The sequence below is a fragment of the Microtus ochrogaster genome, chromosome 5 (assembly GCF_000317375.1).
Source record: "Microtus ochrogaster isolate Prairie Vole_2 chromosome 5, MicOch1.0, whole genome shotgun sequence".
Taxonomy (NCBI): Eukaryota; Metazoa; Chordata; class Mammalia; order Rodentia; family Cricetidae; genus Microtus; species Microtus ochrogaster.
Genome location: NC_022012.1, coordinates 76332957 through 76351928, shown reverse-complemented (window position 1 = coordinate 76351928; position 18972 = coordinate 76332957). Strand labels below are relative to the sequence as shown.

At 37.7% G+C, this 18972-nt stretch overlaps 1 protein-coding gene across 1 annotated transcript in view; it reads right to left on the bottom strand.

The window, feature by feature from the left end:
* Nucleotides 1-1070: 1070 nt before the first annotated feature.
* The window catches only part of Iqch (IQ motif containing H), a 136227-nt gene continuing 118325 nt past the window's right edge, over nucleotides 1071-18972 (bottom strand). The window contains exons 14-16 of the mRNA XM_013346489.1: nucleotides 7845-7906; nucleotides 4869-4977; nucleotides 1071-1240 (exon numbers count right to left, since the gene is read on the bottom strand). Coding sequence (XP_013201943.1) covers nucleotides 1109-1240; nucleotides 4869-4977; nucleotides 7845-7906 — 303 coding nt within the window. The 3' untranslated portion in view covers nucleotides 1071-1108. The remainder of the gene's footprint in view (nucleotides 1241-4868; nucleotides 4978-7844; nucleotides 7907-18972) is intronic.

Genomic DNA, 18972 nt, shown 5'->3' with positions numbered 1-18972 from the left:
CTCTTAGCCTGTGGCTGAAGCACATGTTTAAAATGATTGTAATTCCACGGGTGAAACATACCTCTCCTTTCCCAAGTCTATATGTTTTTATAGATGTCAAGACTGTTCTTTAAAACTGTATGTGACTTTGGTACTGCACCTTGCCTATTTTACCCTTCAGGAAAGCTGGAAGATATAGAAATGTTTTTAGACAATTATGAAGCAAATGCTGAGTGTTCATGGCAGCACTGCTGAACTTCAGCCATTTCCCCTTAAAAGGTACACTTGAATTCAGCTTGTAAAAATCCTAATGTTAAAGCCGGGCGGTGGTGGCGCACGCCTTTAATCCCAGCACTCGGGAGGCAGAGGCAGGCGGATCTCGGTGAGTTCGAGGCCAGCCTGGTCTACAGAGCTAGTTCCAGGACAGGCTCCAAAGCCACAGAGAAACCCTGTCTCGAAAAAACAAAAAAAAAAAAAAAAAAAAAAATCCTAATGTTGTGTCATGCAGAAAGCTTGCAAGAGGGATTTTCATTCAAGCTAGGGGCTCTAGTTACACCATTTTAAACCAAGAGCAGATACTGCCACCTAGACACATTCCGATGCCGTGGTTAAGTTAATGTCGGCTTTTCTTACTCTGAAATCAAGAACAAGTAAGTACTTGGTACAATGTAAACAGTGCATGATAAAGAATCATTTGAAAACTGATTTAATTTTTTGAGGGAGCAGGGTAGAAAACATTTATGTCTTGATAAGTAGTGAGAGCTAGGATTTATTCATTGTTTTAAATACAGAAACTAAGTGACTCCTGGAAGAATGAGAGTGTCACAGTACTGACATCATGGAGAAGTAGGTGTAGGAGTGAGCTAAAGGCTTCCTTCTCCTTTTCTTTTCTGAGGCCGCTGTTTGATTACTTTGGGAGGAGGAAGGGTTTACTTAGCACTCACAAGTGGAAACACCAGTAGGTTTGTTTAATGAATAAATGACATCACATAATAAGATTTTAAAGACTATTACATTACAATCTTTTCTGACTTCCCTCTTGGCAAATAAAAGAAACTAACTTCTCCACCTTTATACCAATATCAAAGGAAATACTGTTCCTTCTTTCTTCCTCTAGACAGGCATTCAGTCATGGTGATGAGTGTATCTCAACAGGCTCATACAGGCTGTCTTCCTTGTCTTTGGACTGTTTTTCTCCTTCAAATCTCATTTTATTTTCTTCTGTTACTCCTAAAATGGTTTCAATATCATCAATGGTAGTCTGTGAATAACAGCAAAAAAAAATTATTACTTTAAAGATTTCTTATAATATCCACTCCTCAAGTTTTTATCCCTTCAGTGTGGTTTAGATCAATTCTACTCAAAATGTATTCCACTCACTGGCATCCATCCACACATTACTGGTTATTAGACTTGATTGTGTGAATTTAAAAAAATGAGCTAGAAGCCAGGTGGTGGTGGCACACGCCTTTAATCCTAGCACTTGGGAAGCAGAGGCAGGTGGATCTCTATGAGCTAGAGGCCATCTTGGTCTGCAGAGTGAGTTCCAGGACATCCAGGGTAACACTGAAAAACCCTGTCTTGAAAAACAAAACAAAAGAAACAAAGAAGAGATAGAACTCAAAATTTTATATTCTAGAATTTTTATATCCATTAAATCTAACAGTGAAAAATTAGGTTTTATTTTGCACATCTTCAGTTTTCTTTTTATTTCATTCTTCTAGTAAACTTGGAATACCAGATAAAAACATTAATCCATGATAGGTCAGAAAAAATTAGAAAAATAACAGTCTAAGACACTTTAAAGAACAGGCTAGTAGGTTGAAAGATTATTTTCATTGTTTTCTGGGAACAAAACTGACACCTCCCTGTTTTCCTTTGTGTGTATTAAGGAATTGTTTACATATTTTATGAGACATTTCTTTATAGTATAGAATTCAGTGCTGGGAGCCGATTTGAATAGCTGCCATTACAAGATGGCATTTGGCCCCAGCCTCGCTTGATAGATAACTCCATATTAGGGTTGCAGTTCTTCCACCGGAAAACAGGGTGAGTTGTTGTGATCTAGCTGCCCACACTTCCCCTGACCGGCAGGGGAACATACTCGTCTGTAACTGACAGGGATGTTCCCCTGCTTTCTTTCCTGCCGGTGGGTCTCCAGAAAAGCAGTTAAAGTATCAAAGTATCAAAAGTTGCTAGGCAGACTCCCTATATAAGCAGCTATAGTTCAGGGCTCCGGGCCCCTTGCTTTCTGCTTTCCCTACAACCAAGAGGCTCCAATAAAGCGTGATTTGAGAAGAATCCTCGTCTGGTGGCTGTTCTTTCCTGCTGGTCAGGAAGTTCGCCGCAATTCAGTAGGCAAATATGTGTGATTTCATAGCGTCTTTATTATCCCATATTGGAACCTTGTACCCATTAGCACTTGTCTCTCTTTCTTCCCTTTCCCCAGCTCTGACAACCACTGACCCACCTCCTGTTTATGCTCACTTCATACAGGACTTACCTTTCTGTGATTGGTTTCTTTCACTTAGCACAACATCTTCAACATTCATCCATGTTGTGGTATATGTACTGTCAACATATCACTCCTTTTATGGCTGAACAATATTCCACAGTATTCGATTATATGAATATTATTTATAAATTATAATAGAATTTACTATTTTCTCATTGACATACATTTGGGTTATTTATTCTTTTTAGTTATTATGAATCATGCTTCAGTGAACCTTAATGTACAAATATATATTTTTGATAATTTGATGTTTGTATCTAAGACTAGAATTATTGGGTCATATGTTAATTTTATATTTAATTTATTAAGGAGTTAGCAAACTCTTTTACAATAATATGTGAAGGTTCCAGTTCCCATTTTCCCCAAATCTTTGCAAATGTGTGTTATCTCCTTTCTTTTTGATTGTAGCCATTTTAACTAGGTATGGTCTTGGTTTGCATTTCATTAGTGACTTACGATGTTTAACATTTATTCAGACATTGGCCGTTTGTATATCTATTTTGAAGACATATCTATTCAAATTCTTTGCTTGCATTTTAACTGGATTATTTGCATTTCTATTATTGTGTTATAAAGGTATTTTTATAAACCCTGGGTACTATAGGCTTCTCAAATATATACTTTGCAAATGTTTTAACATATTCTATGTTTTATTTGATAAAATCCAAATAATTTGTTTTTACTTTGATCACTTTTGCTTTAGGCATCACAGCTAATAAATTATGGTTAATCCAAAGTCATGAAGTCTTATATTTGTGTTTCCTCCTATGCATTTGATAGTTTTAACTCTTATATTTTGGCTGTTGATCCATCTTATGTACTTTTGGAAAGGGTACCTTGGAGAAGTCCAACCTTATTACTTGTAGGTTGTTTCAACACTTTATATTAAAAAGATTATTTTTATTTATTCTTCCACTGAATTATTTTAGAAATCAATTGGTTATACAGTATGGGTTTATTTTTGCCTTTTTAGAAATCAGTTGGTTATACAGTATGGGTTTATTTTTGTTATTCCCATTTCCTCCTATTATACATACTTATATATGTAGTTTCCTTAGCTCACAGCTTTGGAGGCTGGCAGTCCAAGATTGGGTATTACTATCAATACAGCCTCTGACCCCTTAGCTACATCACCTCATAGCAGATGGCACTATACTCAACAGGAAGAAATTTCGTGGTGAGTCAGGAAGCCCAGAAATTGAGAAGAGGCCAATCTTGTTTTCTTGCAAGAACTAAATAGTATTCTATGAGAATTATTTTAGTCTCTTCCAAATGAGATTTAGTCAATGAATTCCCCACTAGCTTCATCTCTTAAAGTTCCACCATCTCTCATATCATATCACTGGGAAACTGGAGACCAAGCTTCCAGCACAGGAACCACACTCAAACTGTATCAAAACCATTGCAGATCCCTTGGTAACTGCAAATAGTAATGCAGCGGCGAGCCTTTGTGGAGAGACACATTCTTGGGCCTCACTACTCCAAACCAAAGATTCTGATTTTGTTAATTTGGGTAGAGCCCAGGAATCTGTTCTTAGGAAGAACCAAGAATCTAGCATGGACTCTAGTAATGAAACACAAATTAATTTTCAAAAATTACTGACTTGAGTTTTAAAAAAGAGATTAATGTTTTATATGAAGCTTGAGTTTTCTCTTTAATAGAAAAATGACATTTCCATTTGATTCCTTAGAATTATGTGATCTTAGCTGTACTCAAGTACTGCTAAAGCCTAGTCTGGGAGTCAGATTAGAAACTTGCTTATCAGGACCACACCATCCGCTCTTTTCAGGAGTTGTCTGAAGAGACTTTGGATCTTTAGAGGCCATATGGAGGTTTAAAAACGTTAGTGGTGAAGGTCCACCTCACTTTGGAGAAATGGAGTGGGTGGATGGCCCATGCAGGTACTTGAATTTTTCTTCTGCTTCTCTTTAACAAACACTGTTCTTCTTGGGTCTGAGTACTTACCTGGCTCTATAAACTAGGCTCCCCAGGATCCACTTCAGCTAGACATGTATTATGTGAAGTACAGATAGGTACATCATAAATTAGTTACAGTCTTGATTTTGGTTCCATTGTGACGTCTCAGCTTCACCTCCAACATCAGAGAGCTGTGTTGTCTTATGAGCCTGGTTCTCAAAATGGCAGGGAGTTAAAGCAAGTCTACTATATTTCAAAGAAAAAGTTTCAAACTATTAAATTTAACTAACGGGTTCAATGGGAACCTTACAAAATTGACCCTGCTCATTGTAAAATGTGTACTGCTTACAAGAAGAAAAAAAAAAGATGGTTTAGCACTTGTTTACAATACAGCATGAGGTATTTTCAGCCCTTGTATAGAAATTAACCAGGATCGTTAGTTAATTAACACCTCACCTTAAAATTGGTCTCGCCTTGCATATTAGGTGCTGATATTTCTTGATGGATGATGAAGAGATTGCGAGCAAAGGTCATGAGGACCCCCTGGAGATCCACACCGATTGTTCTGTTAATGATATCCAAACAAATGAGTTTACCAGCCATTCTCCTCACATGCTTACAAACAATCGCCCTCTCATCTGTACGCTGCTGATGGAATTTAATGAGTATTTTCAATCTCACAAGGTGGCAATCTTCAGGGAGATATGAAAGATGAGACTCCATTTTAACTTGTCAACAGAAAGGATTTGTGTAATAAATATTTTTTATTAATCAACTTAGCAGAATATAACAGTAGGCTCAGTCGTTTCTAGAAAAAGGCACTCCTAAACTAGGACAGCAGTGCTGATTCTGAAAAGCATCCTTGCTGCGTGTCATTCGTGTCCAACAATTTTCTTATCTGTGGAGACATTTGCATCTCTGGTTTCCAGAGGCTTGTCTGACTTTCATTTTCAATTTTATGTGAACAAGTATTTTCTGCTACTTTAGAGTAACTCGTGCTCAAAGACACATCTCCATTCATGAACAGCTACTGTTACTCTCTACCAATTATACTGTATCCAGAGAACATGTCAAATGAGTAGATTATTAACATGAAAAAAATCCAGAAAACTTTCTATTTTTGTTAAAACCTTATCAAAGGGAAAAGCAAAAAATGTTAGGTATTGGGTTAGTGTTATTATTATTTTAGATAAGGTCACATTATGTAGTTCTGGATGAACTAGAACTCACAAAGATCTGCCTGCCATGTACTGGATTAAAGGCAAGATGTCTAGCATGAGTGGATTAATTTTGAATAAACATCACTTCTTAAGGGAGATAACATTAAAAAGAAGGGAGATGCCCCTTAAGTCAGCTGCAAGAATGAAGACAAAACTGATGACTTCTACAAAGCTTCCTGGTTCCTAAAAATGGAGTTCAGTTTTTGTTCATTTGTTTTTTGTTTGGTGCTTTTTTTTTTTTTTTTTTGTCTTGCCACTGGCTAACTTTGTGGAAGCTACTTAACTCTGAGTCTTCATTTCCTTTTTTACAATGAATGACTTGGACTAAATCAGTGAGTCTGAGCTTTTTTAGTTACAGTCCCCAAATCCAAGGACAAGTCTACCCCTTCGATGGACAACTATTAGTATCTCTAAGAAAATAAGTAAGCTGCTAGTGGTGCTGCATGCCTTTAATTCTAGCCCTTGGGAGGCCCTAGCCTTCTCTAGTTCATGATTGCAGTAAGGGATGAGGAAATGAGGGCATACAGCATGGTGGGAAAGGCAGTAGAACCTAAGTCCATTTCAGTGGTGCCCTTTCTGTAGAATGTGTGAGTAGCAATGACTTCCTAGGAAGTACGCTGATAGGACCATTTCTGCTGCTGAAGCTGGGATGCGGGTGAAGGTGTAGGGACAGGTGGGTAGTTCTACTTGGCTTCCAGTATGATTATTTTTTTTCTGTGGGCCTCAGTATTAAATCTACCTTGCTGATAGGTCAGCTTGATGACTGGGAGCTTGTTCATGAAAGTCCCATATAGCTCTTAAATTCTGTAGTGGTTTTCCTCTTGCCTGGTACTTGTAGCCTAGGGATCCACCTGCATAAATCTTCCTGTGTCCCATATGCCAGAGCTTTGCCTAGACCCTATTAATACTTCCCTATGACACTCTGTCAGTTTTGGGACACAGATCCTGCTCCTGTCACTGGGCCCCGCTACTTGCTGACAAGCTTTCTTCATGCGAGCTCCCTACTGATATGCATTTCCCGAAGTGTAATTTTTTAAAGATCCTATGGTCAGGTTCCCTCTTCATGACTTTCAGGCTGTCTGTCTACTCTTTGCAGTTGAAAGTTTGCTAGTGGTTTGAGTTTGTTGCTGCAGATAACCTGCTCTATTCACCCGAGTCCTAGATCTGGATTTGGCTCCCCTGCCTGACTCCTCCACCTCATTCCATGTGCATGACGGTTTATCTAGTTGCAGCCCTAGGGCAGCTTGTCCTTAGTAGTTCATCTTTTATGCCAACTGGTGGGCAGTAAGAGTCCACATATCTGTATTTTGATTTCTAGTTCTTGTAATGAACACATGCTCTCACTTGAGTTCCTGAGCTTAAAAATGTACTTGGAGCTTGCATCTTTCCCCTCTAATTAGACTCCTGGAAAATACTTAATTTTTTATTAGATTGCCAACACTAAATCCAGTTGGCTGCTTTGTTCGCCTAGTCCCAGTTGCTTTTGTTGCCTTTTGCTTTGGTCTTGCTACTGCCCTAGCATCACAATGGCACATCTGAAGAGTGTAGACATCTAGACTAGGAGCTCAGAGCAAGAAGGGAGCTGAGGGATAGGATATCACTGGGAAGTAGAAGGGAGCTCCTTTCTTACTCCCTGTTATTCTTTTCATGTAAATACCTGGACAGATTAAATGAACACATGTTTGTGTAGATGTTACAGATAGAGGTCTCATTTCTGGTATCACAGCAGTAGGTTAAACTGTAGCCACATTCTAGCTCCAAAGGGGAAGAAACAGCACATCCATGGATGTAAAAGCAACAATAGGGGTGAATGACTATTATCAGCACTCTGCTCAGCATACACATTCCCTGAGAAGACTGCATCTGAACCAAACTCGCACCAAAGCCCTACTTTGGAAGAACATCTGCCCAGGTCACCAGAGAACTTTTCTAATCATCCCAGAGTGACATCTAGCTCTTTACAATTGGGCCATTTAAGCTGGCCCCTATCAATAATATTTGAGCCTTGTATGTGTATGAGTTTATGTTAAGCATAGACTCCTACCTGATAATTGGAATAACTATATTTAGGAGCCTGACACTTTGTGCTGGAAGATCGAAATAAAACATGATAAATCAGCATGCTGACTAAAACTCAAGAGAAGTACCAATCTTGTAGATGTTATGGACATTTTTTAGCTTATTACATATCATAGACATACTTTGTACTTACAACATGCCCAACTTGTATCTCTTCAGAGGTTCATATAATATAAAAACAGTTCCTTGTCTGTCCTATAAGGTTTCAGTGAGAAGAAAACAAACAGCATATTTATATAGGAAGCAAAGACAATATAATCTACCATGGGCAATAAGACAGACCAGAATTGAAGTCTAGAGCTACCTTCAAGTACCATTTAAGGGGCTTGTCTCCAGAACAGGGAGGCAGTATGCTCTAGGGTGGTGCTTTTATTTAGTATGTTCTTTACAACACATTGATCAGAATCATCTATTGCACCTGTTAAGATGATCTTCATGGGCATCATCCAAATTTAGAATCCTTGGGCTTTGCCTTTTAATTCCTTTTTGGGTGATTATTATATCAAAAGCTAGAACCACTGTTATAAGAGCAGTCCATAAAAAAAGAAAAAGAGGTGTGCGAAAAAGAATTTGAGGGTGAGGGAGATAGCTCAAGTGGTTTAGTTAAAGATCCTTACAAGCATGAGAATGAGAGCTTGGTACCAAGAAATCACACATTATAAAAGCTGGTTGAAGGGGCACACATGGCCTTAGCCCTGGGAGATGAAAACAAGTCATCCCTGGGACTTGCTGGCTAGCCAGCCTAGCCTAATTGGTGAGTTCCAGTTTAGTGAGACACTGGGGAATGACAGGCAAGGTTGTCCCTCTGACCTTCACATGCATATACCCACAAATGTACATGTACCTGTGTGTACATACTTGAACATGTACACACATATATACAAACAAAAGAATTTGAGTTTCAGTGGGAAATCACATGTAGCATATCCTAATACCTTATGGCATAGATTTCATAAGACATTTTATAGCTCTGTAAGTGATGGCTCTAAATACTATCTTTGCTGATTTGAAGAATGGTCCCCTTAGGTTATATGTTTGAATGCTTGGTTCCAAGTTGGCAGGCCTGTTTTGGGAAGAATTAGGAGTTGTGGCCTTGTTGGAGGAGTATGTTTCTAGGGATGGGATTTGAGGTTTAAAAGCCCACATCAGGACAAGATACACACCTCCCTCCATCTCTTCCTCCTTCTCTCTCTCCCTTCACTGCTCTCCCCCACCCCTGCCCTGACCTCCTGCTTGTGGATCAAATATAAGCTTTCTGCTACTGCTTCTAGCACCATGCCTGCTCACTGCCATGTTCCCCACCACAGTGGTCATGAACTCACCCTCAAATTGTAAGCAAGCCACCAATTAAATGTTTTCTTTTGTAAGTGTAGCCTTGGACATGAGTTCTCTTCATAGCAATAGAACAGTAACTAAGACAGAAGTTGGTACCAGGGAGTGATGTATTGCTGTGACAGACCTGATCATGTGAGTTGTTGAAAGAATATGGACTTTGGGACTTAGGAAAATGGTTGAATGCTATAAATAGGGATTTACAGCTTTCTTAATAAGAACTTGGAAGACAGTAGTGGGGAGAGCAATGTAAAACTTCCAGCTTAAGACGCTTCAGGAGAGAACAATATTAGCAGCTAGGCTAGAGACCATTCTTGTGACTTTTGGTAAAAACATCACTTTTTTTCCTGCCCTTGTCAAAAAAAATGTTGGAGGCTAAACTGAAGAGATTTGGACTAATATCACTGGCAGAGGACATTTCAAGACATTCTAATATTCACTGTGTCATCTGGTTATTAGTGATTACTCTTATGCAGATCTACAATGAAAAAGAGCAAATGGGGTGAAAAGAAATACAAACTGTGCCATTTGAAGAGAAAAAGAACACTAGGAAATTTAATGTTAGAACCCTGGTTTGTGCTGGAAGAGATGAAAAGACATGGAATAAAGGGAGTGGTACCCTCAGGGTAAGACCTCACCTAGCTAAGCTTCCAATTTAAGAAAAGGAAATGCCTAAGGAATCTTCTCCTAAGCAAAAGGAAGTTTATATAACAAAGGGAAGCATCAACAGATCAACTCTTATGCCAGTGTAATTCAAGGAAGGGGCCAAGTTTTATCCCAAACAAGCAGATAACTTGGCAGCATCAGTCTCATGGTTCGGTTCTGGTTTTAGAGTCAAGAAGGATATAGGAGGAGAGGGGGTGTAAAATATTCCTCCAAGGCTAAGGAAAGCCACCGAGGCAAAGTGTTGTGGCAGAGGAGTCTCTGGGTAGAGGCCCAAGAGGCCATCCCATGAAACTGTGAAAGTGAAGCTAGGCTTGGGTTGGAGACTCCAAGATATTGAAGATGCCAGAGCCATGGGTGTCTGTTGAGGAGAATTACAAACTAGGAGTAGAATAAGCCCATGAGAGAAATGTATTTTCAACAAAGCTGGAAGGAGTAGGAGATCCAAAGAGCCATTTAATCCCTTTGACATTCAACATAGAGCTACAAGATTTGCAATTTGTCCTTCGAGTTTTCAGTTGGAATTTGTCCTTCGAGTTTTCAGTCTTCTTTGGTTCAGTATTTCCTCCCTATGCCCCCTTTCTTTTCTTTTGGAATGATAATATATATTTTGTGCCATCATATGTTGTAAGTATATAATTTGCTTTTTGATTTTATAAGGGGATAATTTGATTTTATAAGAGAGTGCCTTGAGTCTCAGAAAGGACTTTGAACTTTTAAATAGTCTTAAGACTGTTAAAGACTTTGGGGGCTCTGGAAGTGGACTGAATGGATTTTGTATTATGATATGGCTGTAAGCTTATGGGGTCCAGAGAGTGGAATGTGATGGTTTGAATGAAATTGCCTTCTATAAGCTGACAAGTTTGAACACTTGGTTTCAGTTGGTAGAATTGTTTTGGGAAGGATTAGGAGTATGGTTTGTTGAAGGTTTGTCACAGGGGCGGGCTTTAAGATTTCAGAAGCCCACACCAGGCCCCGTCTCTCTGTCTTTCTGTCCAGTTTGTGGATCAGATAATAAGCTCTTAGCTACTGCTTTTGCCACCATGTCTGCTTGTCCACTGCCATGCTCCCCACCATGATAGTCATGGACTCATCCTCTGAAACTGTAAGCAAACCCACAATTAAATGCTTTCTTCTATAAGTTGCCTTGGTTATGGCATCTCTTCACAGAGATAGAACAGTAATTAAGACAAATTTAGTTTAAATTAAAGTTTAGTTTTTAAAGACTTCAACATTCAAAAGTTTAGTGCAGAACTTGAGGGATAGATGGTTCAGTAGTTAAGAGTGCATACTGGTCCTGCAGAACCTTGGTTCTGTAACTAGCATTTACTTCAGTCAGCTCTTAACTGTCTATAACTCCAGTTCCAGGGGATCTAAAGGCCATCCTCTGGCCTGTGAGGGCACCTACACTGGGAATATACCCCCCAACACACACCAAGAACATACCCATATATAGACACAAACACACATATACAAAATTACTGCACTCACAGGAACATGTCCAAATATACACAGTCACACATGTACATAATTAGAAGTAAATCCAAGGACCCATCTTAGCTCTTGCCTACCAGCTCTCTCAGCCTTCTTTTCTAGCCCATCCCCATTCCTTTCTGTCATCCACTGGCCTGTCACAGAAACACTCTCTACCAAGGATTACACAGTGTAGCCACTATATTTTTCTTGGATCAAGAGATGGCAACAATAACCAAAGAATAGAACATCCACCCAACAAGACCAGATATAGGCATCAAGAAACACCTTAAACATGATAATTCCAGATGCAAAAACACAAAAATGAACAGCCAAGACAATATGCCTCCTCCAAAAGTCTTTAACCCCACCACAGTACACGCAAAAAATGCAATATTGCTGAAGAACAAGACAAGGACTTCAAGATAGCAATTATAAATATATTCAAGGACCTCAAAGAGAATGTGAATAAATCCCTTAATGAAGTCTTTGAAAACACAAACAGTTAAATGAAATAAAACAGAGAAATAGAATCATTAAAGAAAACCCAAACTGAAATAAAACTAGAAATGAAAATTGTAGAATGTCAAACACAAAGCTCAGAGGTAAGCCTCACCAACAGATTACAAGACATAGAAGAAAGAATCCAAGATATTGAAAGCAAGGTAAAAGAAATGGATATTGCTCTGTCAAAAAAGGTTAAACTTAAAAAATAATCCAGGCACAAGGTATCCAGGAAATCTGGGACACTATGAAATAACAAAAATCTATGAATAATAAGGATAGAGGAAGGAGAAGAAATCCAGTTCAAAGGCATCGAAAAGAAATTCTCCACAATACATAATTATCAAAACACTAAATGTAGCTTCAAGGAAAAAAGACCAAGGTAACATATAAAGACAGGCCCATTAGATAGCATCTTACTTCTTAGTGGAGACTCTGACAACCAGAATGCTTGTACAGACATTCTACAAACTAGAAGAAACCACAGATGTCAGCCCATACCACTATTCCCTGAAAAAATGTCAATCACAATTGATGGAGAAAGAAAAGTATTTCACAATAAAACCAAATTTTAACAGTTTTTAATCTACCAATCCAGCTCTACAGAAAGAAGTAGAAGGAAACCTTCAGTTTGAAGAGGTTAACTACACTCAAGAGGACACAAGGAATAAATATAATCCTAGAACCGTAATCCAAAAGAAAGGGGGAAAACAAAATATCAGGAATGAATAAAACTGTTCACTGAGAACTCTCAATATCAATGGCCTCAATTCCCCAATAAAATGACACAGAGTAACACATTGGATTAGAAAAAAGGATCTTTCTGCTGTATTCAGAAAATATGCCTCCTCATCAAGGATAGACATTATCTCAGGATAAAAAGATGGAAAAAGCCATTCCAAGCAAAAAGGCCCAAGAAGCAAGCAACTGTAGCCATTTTAATATCTGACAAAATCGGCTTCAAACAAAAACTAATCAGAAAATATTGGAAATGATGCTACATACTTATCAATACTACATACTCATCAAAGGAAAAGTCTACCAATAGGATATTGTAATTCTAAACATTTATGTACCAAACACAAGGGCACCCAAGTTCATAAAACAAATACTACTACAGCTGAAACCACATATTGACCCTCACACAGTGATAGTGGATGACTTCAGTGACTCACTCTCACCAATAGACATGTCATTTAGGCAAAAACTAAACAAATGCTAGAGCTCAATAACATCATAAGTCAAATAGGTCTAGCAAATATATTCAGATATTTCTGCCCAATCACAAAAGAATATACCTTTTTCTTAGCTGCTCTTGGAACTTTCTCCAAAATTGACCACATCCTTGCACACAAAGTAAATCTAAATAGATGTAAGAAAATTGAGATAATACCACCCGATCTGATCACCACGGATAAGAGCTGGATAGCAACAACAACAGAAACAAAGTATACAAACTTACGGAAACTGAAATTATTACTGAATGAAAAATTAGTCAAGAAATCAATAGGGAAATTTAAAACTTTTTAGAATTAAATGAAAATGAAAATACAACATACCTAACCTATATGACACAATGAATGTAGTTCTATGAATTCATAGCACTAAATTTCTACATCAAAAATTGGAGAGATCTCATATTAGTAACTTAGAGACACACCTGAAAGATATAGAACAACAAGAAGAAATAACACCCCAAAAGAATAGATATCAATAAATAATCAAAGTCAGGGCTGAAATCAATGAAATAGAAACAAACAGAAAAGCAATATAAAGAATCAATGAAACAAATAGTTGGTTCTTTGAGAAAATCAACAAGATTGACAGACCTTTACCAAAATTAACTAAAACACAGAATATGCAAATTAATAAGTTAGAGATGAAAGGGGACATTACTACAGACAATGAGTAAATTCTGAGAATTATGAAAATATACTTTAAAAATCTATATTCACCAAACTGGAAAACTTAATCAGTGACTGTCGTGAGTCAAGATTAAATTAAGATCAAATAAGCAAGGGTTGAAGGGGAGGGGAGAGGCAGGGAGAGGAGCAGAGAAAAATGTAGAGCTCAATAAAATCAGTTTTAAAAAGATCAAATAAGCAATTTAAACATCTCCATTACCTCCAAGGAAATAGAAAACAGCAATTAAGTTTCACAAACAAAAAGCCAAGGCCAGATAGATTTAGTGCAGAATTCTACCAAACCTTCAAAGAATTATTATCAACAGCCCTTAAATTATTTTACAAAATAGAAGGTACCTTTCCTAATTCTTCTTCCTTTTTTTGAGACAAAGTTTCTCTTTTTGGTTCCTGTCCTGGAACTAGGCTGGCCTTGAACTCACAGAGATCTGCCTGCCTCTGCCTCCTGAGTGCTGGGATTAAAAAGAAGAAATTTTCTAATCTAAACTTTTTTTGTAGGTGATATATTTTTTATACATAAAAGACTCTAAAATCTTCACCAGGAAACTTCTACATCTGATAAACACTTTCAGCAAAATATCAGGGCATAAAGTAAACACACAAAAATCAATAGCCTTCCAATATATAAATGATAGACTGAGAAAGAAACCAGCAAAACTACCTTTCACAAAAGCCTAAAAATAAAAACAAAAACAAAACAAAACAAAACAAAAACTTGGGATAACTCTAACCTAGCAAGTGAAAAGTCTTGTGTAATAAAATCTTTAAGACATTAAAGAAAGAAATTGAAAAAGACACCAGGAGATGGGATATCTCCCATGCTCATGGCTAAATACAATTAATATAGTGAAAATAAATATCCTACTAAAAACAATCTAAAGATTCAACATATAAAAATTACAACACAATTCTTGACAGAAATTGAAAAAAATATTTCATATTCATATGGAAATTTAACAAAACCACAATAGCTAAAAACCAATCCTGAATAATAAAAGAACAGCTAGAGGTATTGCCATCCCAGACATCATTTGTTTATGCTGTGGAACATTTGTTTAATGATGCAAAGATATGTTGCATCTTTTTATATTGCATTTGTTTAGCACTGTGCAGCTGTGTTACTGTGCCTGTCTAAAACACCTGATGGGCTAATAAGGAGGTGAATGGCCAATAGCAAGGCAAGAGAAAGAATAGGCAGGACTAGCAGACAGAGAGTATGAACAGAAGGAGAAGAAGAGAGAAAAGAAGGGAAATAAAGAAATGAGGAAAGAAGGGGCCAGACAGAGTAAGAATGAAAATAAGATTACAGAAGTAAGGAAAAGTAAAAGCCCAGAGGAAAAAAGTAGATGGGATAATTTGAGTTGAGACAAGTTGGCTAGAAACAAGCTAAGCTAAGGCCCCAGGCATTTATAAGTAATAATAAGCTTCCTTGTGTGTGATTTATTTGGGAGCCGAGTGGCAGCCCCCCAAAGAGTAAAGAGCAAAAAGAGTGACAACCAACAGCACACCCCTCCTGAAGTAATGCTGCATGCCATACTGTAGGAGAGAGGTAATCATCAGTATCTCCCAGTTACAATCCCTGTGAACTATAGCAGTGAGCTCCCCACAAGATATACTGATGCAATAATGGCACAGATGTCAAGGGTGTAACCAACCGTTACTTTCTCGTTCCATTTCATGAAATGGAACCTCTATCTGATTCTACTAAAGTGACCAAGAACCTGAGTCTAGATAGGTCACAGGCCTAGGGGACAACCTACCACTATTATTCTACTAAAGGAATTCAGCAATAAAATGACTCCTGATGACATAGTGCCACATCTACAGAATTGTGCCTCACTGAGCCATTATCAGAGAAGCTTCTTGCAGTAAATGGGAACTAAACATAGAGACCTACAAAGGGCAATGTATGGAGTGAGAAACTCAATCCTAAATGTGTCTTTATCAAAGCCCTCTCCTCAAGGCTCAGGGAACTATGTGGAAGAGGAGGGATAAAGATTACTAGCCAGAGGTGATGGATGACACCATGCACATATGAACTCAGAGACAGTGACAGTAAGCACAAGGCATATACAGGTCCATGTCAGACAGGGTCCCAGCACTGGAAAGGGCGAGTTGACATGGGCTCCTACCTCTAACCAAGAAGGTATCTGCAGCTGATAGCAGCTGGTAAAGAAAAAAATCAGTTTTCTTCAAAGGAATGAGATTGGTGTTTTAACCACATCTTGGGTGGGGCAGGCCCCATTCACAGGATCAACATAAAATGAACTCAGTGGTATTTTTACATATTTTTGTCTTATTTTGCTTTGTTTAGGCATTTTTTGTCTTATCAGTCTTTTGCTTATCTATTTTGCTTTTCATTTTTGTGGGGGTTTTGGTAGTTTTCTAAAAGTGTATTTATTGCTTTTTTATTTTGTTTTTGTCTGTTGTTTTAAAGGGAGAGAGAAAACGAACATAAGGTTGGGTAGGAAGGTGGGTAGGATCTGGGAGGAGTTAGGAAAGGGAAAAATCATGATCAAAATATGTTGTATGAAAAATTGTTCTCACAAAAAACTAAATAAATTTCAAAAATATTTAGTGCAAACATGAAAATGTCTCAATAGTTTTATGCTATATTGAGATAAAATATTTTTAATATATTGGATTATCAGAGTATTAAAATTAATCTTGACTACTTTTTCACATTTAAAAATTATTCTGAGACCAATGTGAATGGTCTCTGTGGCTCACATTTATTTTTGCATGACAGTGCTCTTCTAGGACTCTATTATTAACATGATTATAGCAGACCACTTCAGATAACCAGTTTTCCCTTCCAAGTTTTATTTCTCTCTTTGTTCAAATCAGTCCATGTTGCCTGGAGTGCAATTCTTAATCAGAAAAAGTTCATATGCTTGCCATTCCAAGGATTTGTGGAACATTTACTGATTTTTAACCTCCTTTTCTGTGAATTAAATCCATATTCTCCCATAGTCTGAAAGTATGATTTAATCATTGTGTGCCTTCCATAGCTCCTATTGAGAAGTCATCAGTTCTACCAGAGCAATGACCAGACAGATGGTGGGCTGCTTTGTTTTTATCTACTTTTAAGATTTTATATTTCTTTCTCAAGGTGTGGTTGTTTTTAAATATGCCTTGCCTGTCGTTTGCAGTACCTGTGGAATGTGTAATTTGATACAGTTCACCACTCTTGAGAGCTCTGTCGGTATTGAAGTTCCCTCATCTCTGAGCCTATGTGCGGTACTTCCCGTGTTTCGCTTTGTTTCATTTTCCACAAATCGCCAACCTCTTTCCGTGTGGTCATTATTTTCTTTCTCTGTAATTCTGAATATTTCCCACCGACCTGTTTTCTAGTTCAATAATTTTTTGCTTGTTTTTTGCTTTTTGAGTCAGGGTTTCTCTGTACCTTTGGAGCCTGTCCCGGAACTAGTTCTTGTAGACCAGGTTAGCCTCAAACTCACAGAGATCCATCTGACTCTGCTTCCTGAGTGCTGGAATTAAAGGTGTGTGCCACCACCGCCTGACTCAATAATCATTTTTACTATGTTGTTTTTCCTATTACATTACTGTATAAAATTGCTAGGGTCAACTTTACAGTTTTTAGTTCTGTAATTTTCATTTGGCGGCTTCTTTTTTTTTCTTCGAAACGGTGTTTCTCTGTAGCTTTGGAGCCTGTCCTGGCTCTTGTAGACCAGGCTGGCCTTGAACTCACAGAGATCCTCTTGCCTCTGCCTCCTGAGTTCTGGGATCAAAGGCGTGCGCCACCACCACACAGCAGTCCCCCTGAGTGACAAAGCTTAGTTCTTCATTTTATTATTTTTGTTCTGCTCTATTCTCTATTGTTCTATTCTTCTACCCCATGTTTCCCTTCTTCTGTGCCTTTTTTTCCCTTAAAGCATATATACCCCAGAAAAATCTTTCTAGCAATATAAAAATTACAATGTGGTTACATTCTATTTTTCAAGTGAATGATTGTAATGAATATGAGTGTAAAAACATCATGTTTTCCTTATTCCATTATCCCATACATGATTAACTATTTTACGTATTACAGGTGAAAACAAATTATCCCCAAGAACCCACATACATCCACTTGATTTCTGAAAAGCAGATTCAGGGCTTCTGTGAAATTAATTACCTTGTTACTCTAAAAACTTATCCTCTTATCTTCCTGGATATTAATCATAGTTATTTTAGAATCTCTGGCTGATAACTTAAATATTGGATCACTTTTGGATACTTTCTTCTATTTGCTTTCAATTCTTTGGTCCTATCCTTTAGTATGTCTTAGATTTTTATTGGATTCTGTAACTTAGAGAGAAAACTGCAGAAGCTGTATGTCAGCAGCTCTCAATCTGTGGGGCGCAACCAACCCCTTAGCAAACCTCTATCTTCAAAAGTATTTACATTACAATTCATAACAGTATCAAAATTACTGATTGACTTCAGTGTAGACAATTCCACTCTAGATCCATGGCCTGGTCTTATTTTCCTGGAAAGTACCCTCCCAGTGTTACTTCCTGGCCATCAGATTCCTTGTTTCTGTTTTACTCATGCCTGTTTCTTTAGGCTGGTAACTTAAATTAACTTCTTAAATTTGTCTTTATCTTAGTCTTTCTTTGAAAATATTTAAGAATTTGCTTGTATAAAATCCTTTTCAGATTAGTTACTGGAAAGCACATAAAAACAAGGCTTTGTTATGCAGACTTGCAAAGCAGTTGATTTTTAAGCTCTGTCTTTCTCATCTACAAAATCAAGGCAAAAATGTTTACTTTTAAAGTTATGGCAAGGATCAAACAAAATATTTGAACATGTTTTACACAGTGTATAGTGCTTTAAAATTACATCACACGTGATTATGGATGACCCATGGTGTCTCCAGATTAGGTTTGGGCCTCTTGATATGAAATACGTGTGCTCCAAAGGAGAAAATAATTATCTGTTCAACTTTCACCACTCAAACCCTGTGGGTAAAGGGATGAGGCCATTGCTGTAGTTGCTTCTGTTTGGAAGGGAAAAGAATGACACAAATGGAAGACAGTTTGTAGTGGTTCTGAAGTTCCACTGGGCTCCTGTACTGTATGTGGGAACTACTCTTTAGCAGGGTGCTTCTATGAACTTAAGGGGACTCTTGTAAATGCTGGGTTTTGTGTGTGTTCCTTGGTTCTGCCTTCTGAGCATTCTCTTTTAAGACTTTCTACCACTCACTACCTATTGATAGCTGAGGACCCAAAGGTCATTTTAAGTCTTAAACAGGTACAGCCTCCTTCAGTGCACGTTAATGTTTTTTTTTTAACTGTTGAAGTCCTCAAAGTTTTTGACTTCAGGCTAGGCAGGTGGCTTGGTTTGTAAAGCACTTGCCTCACC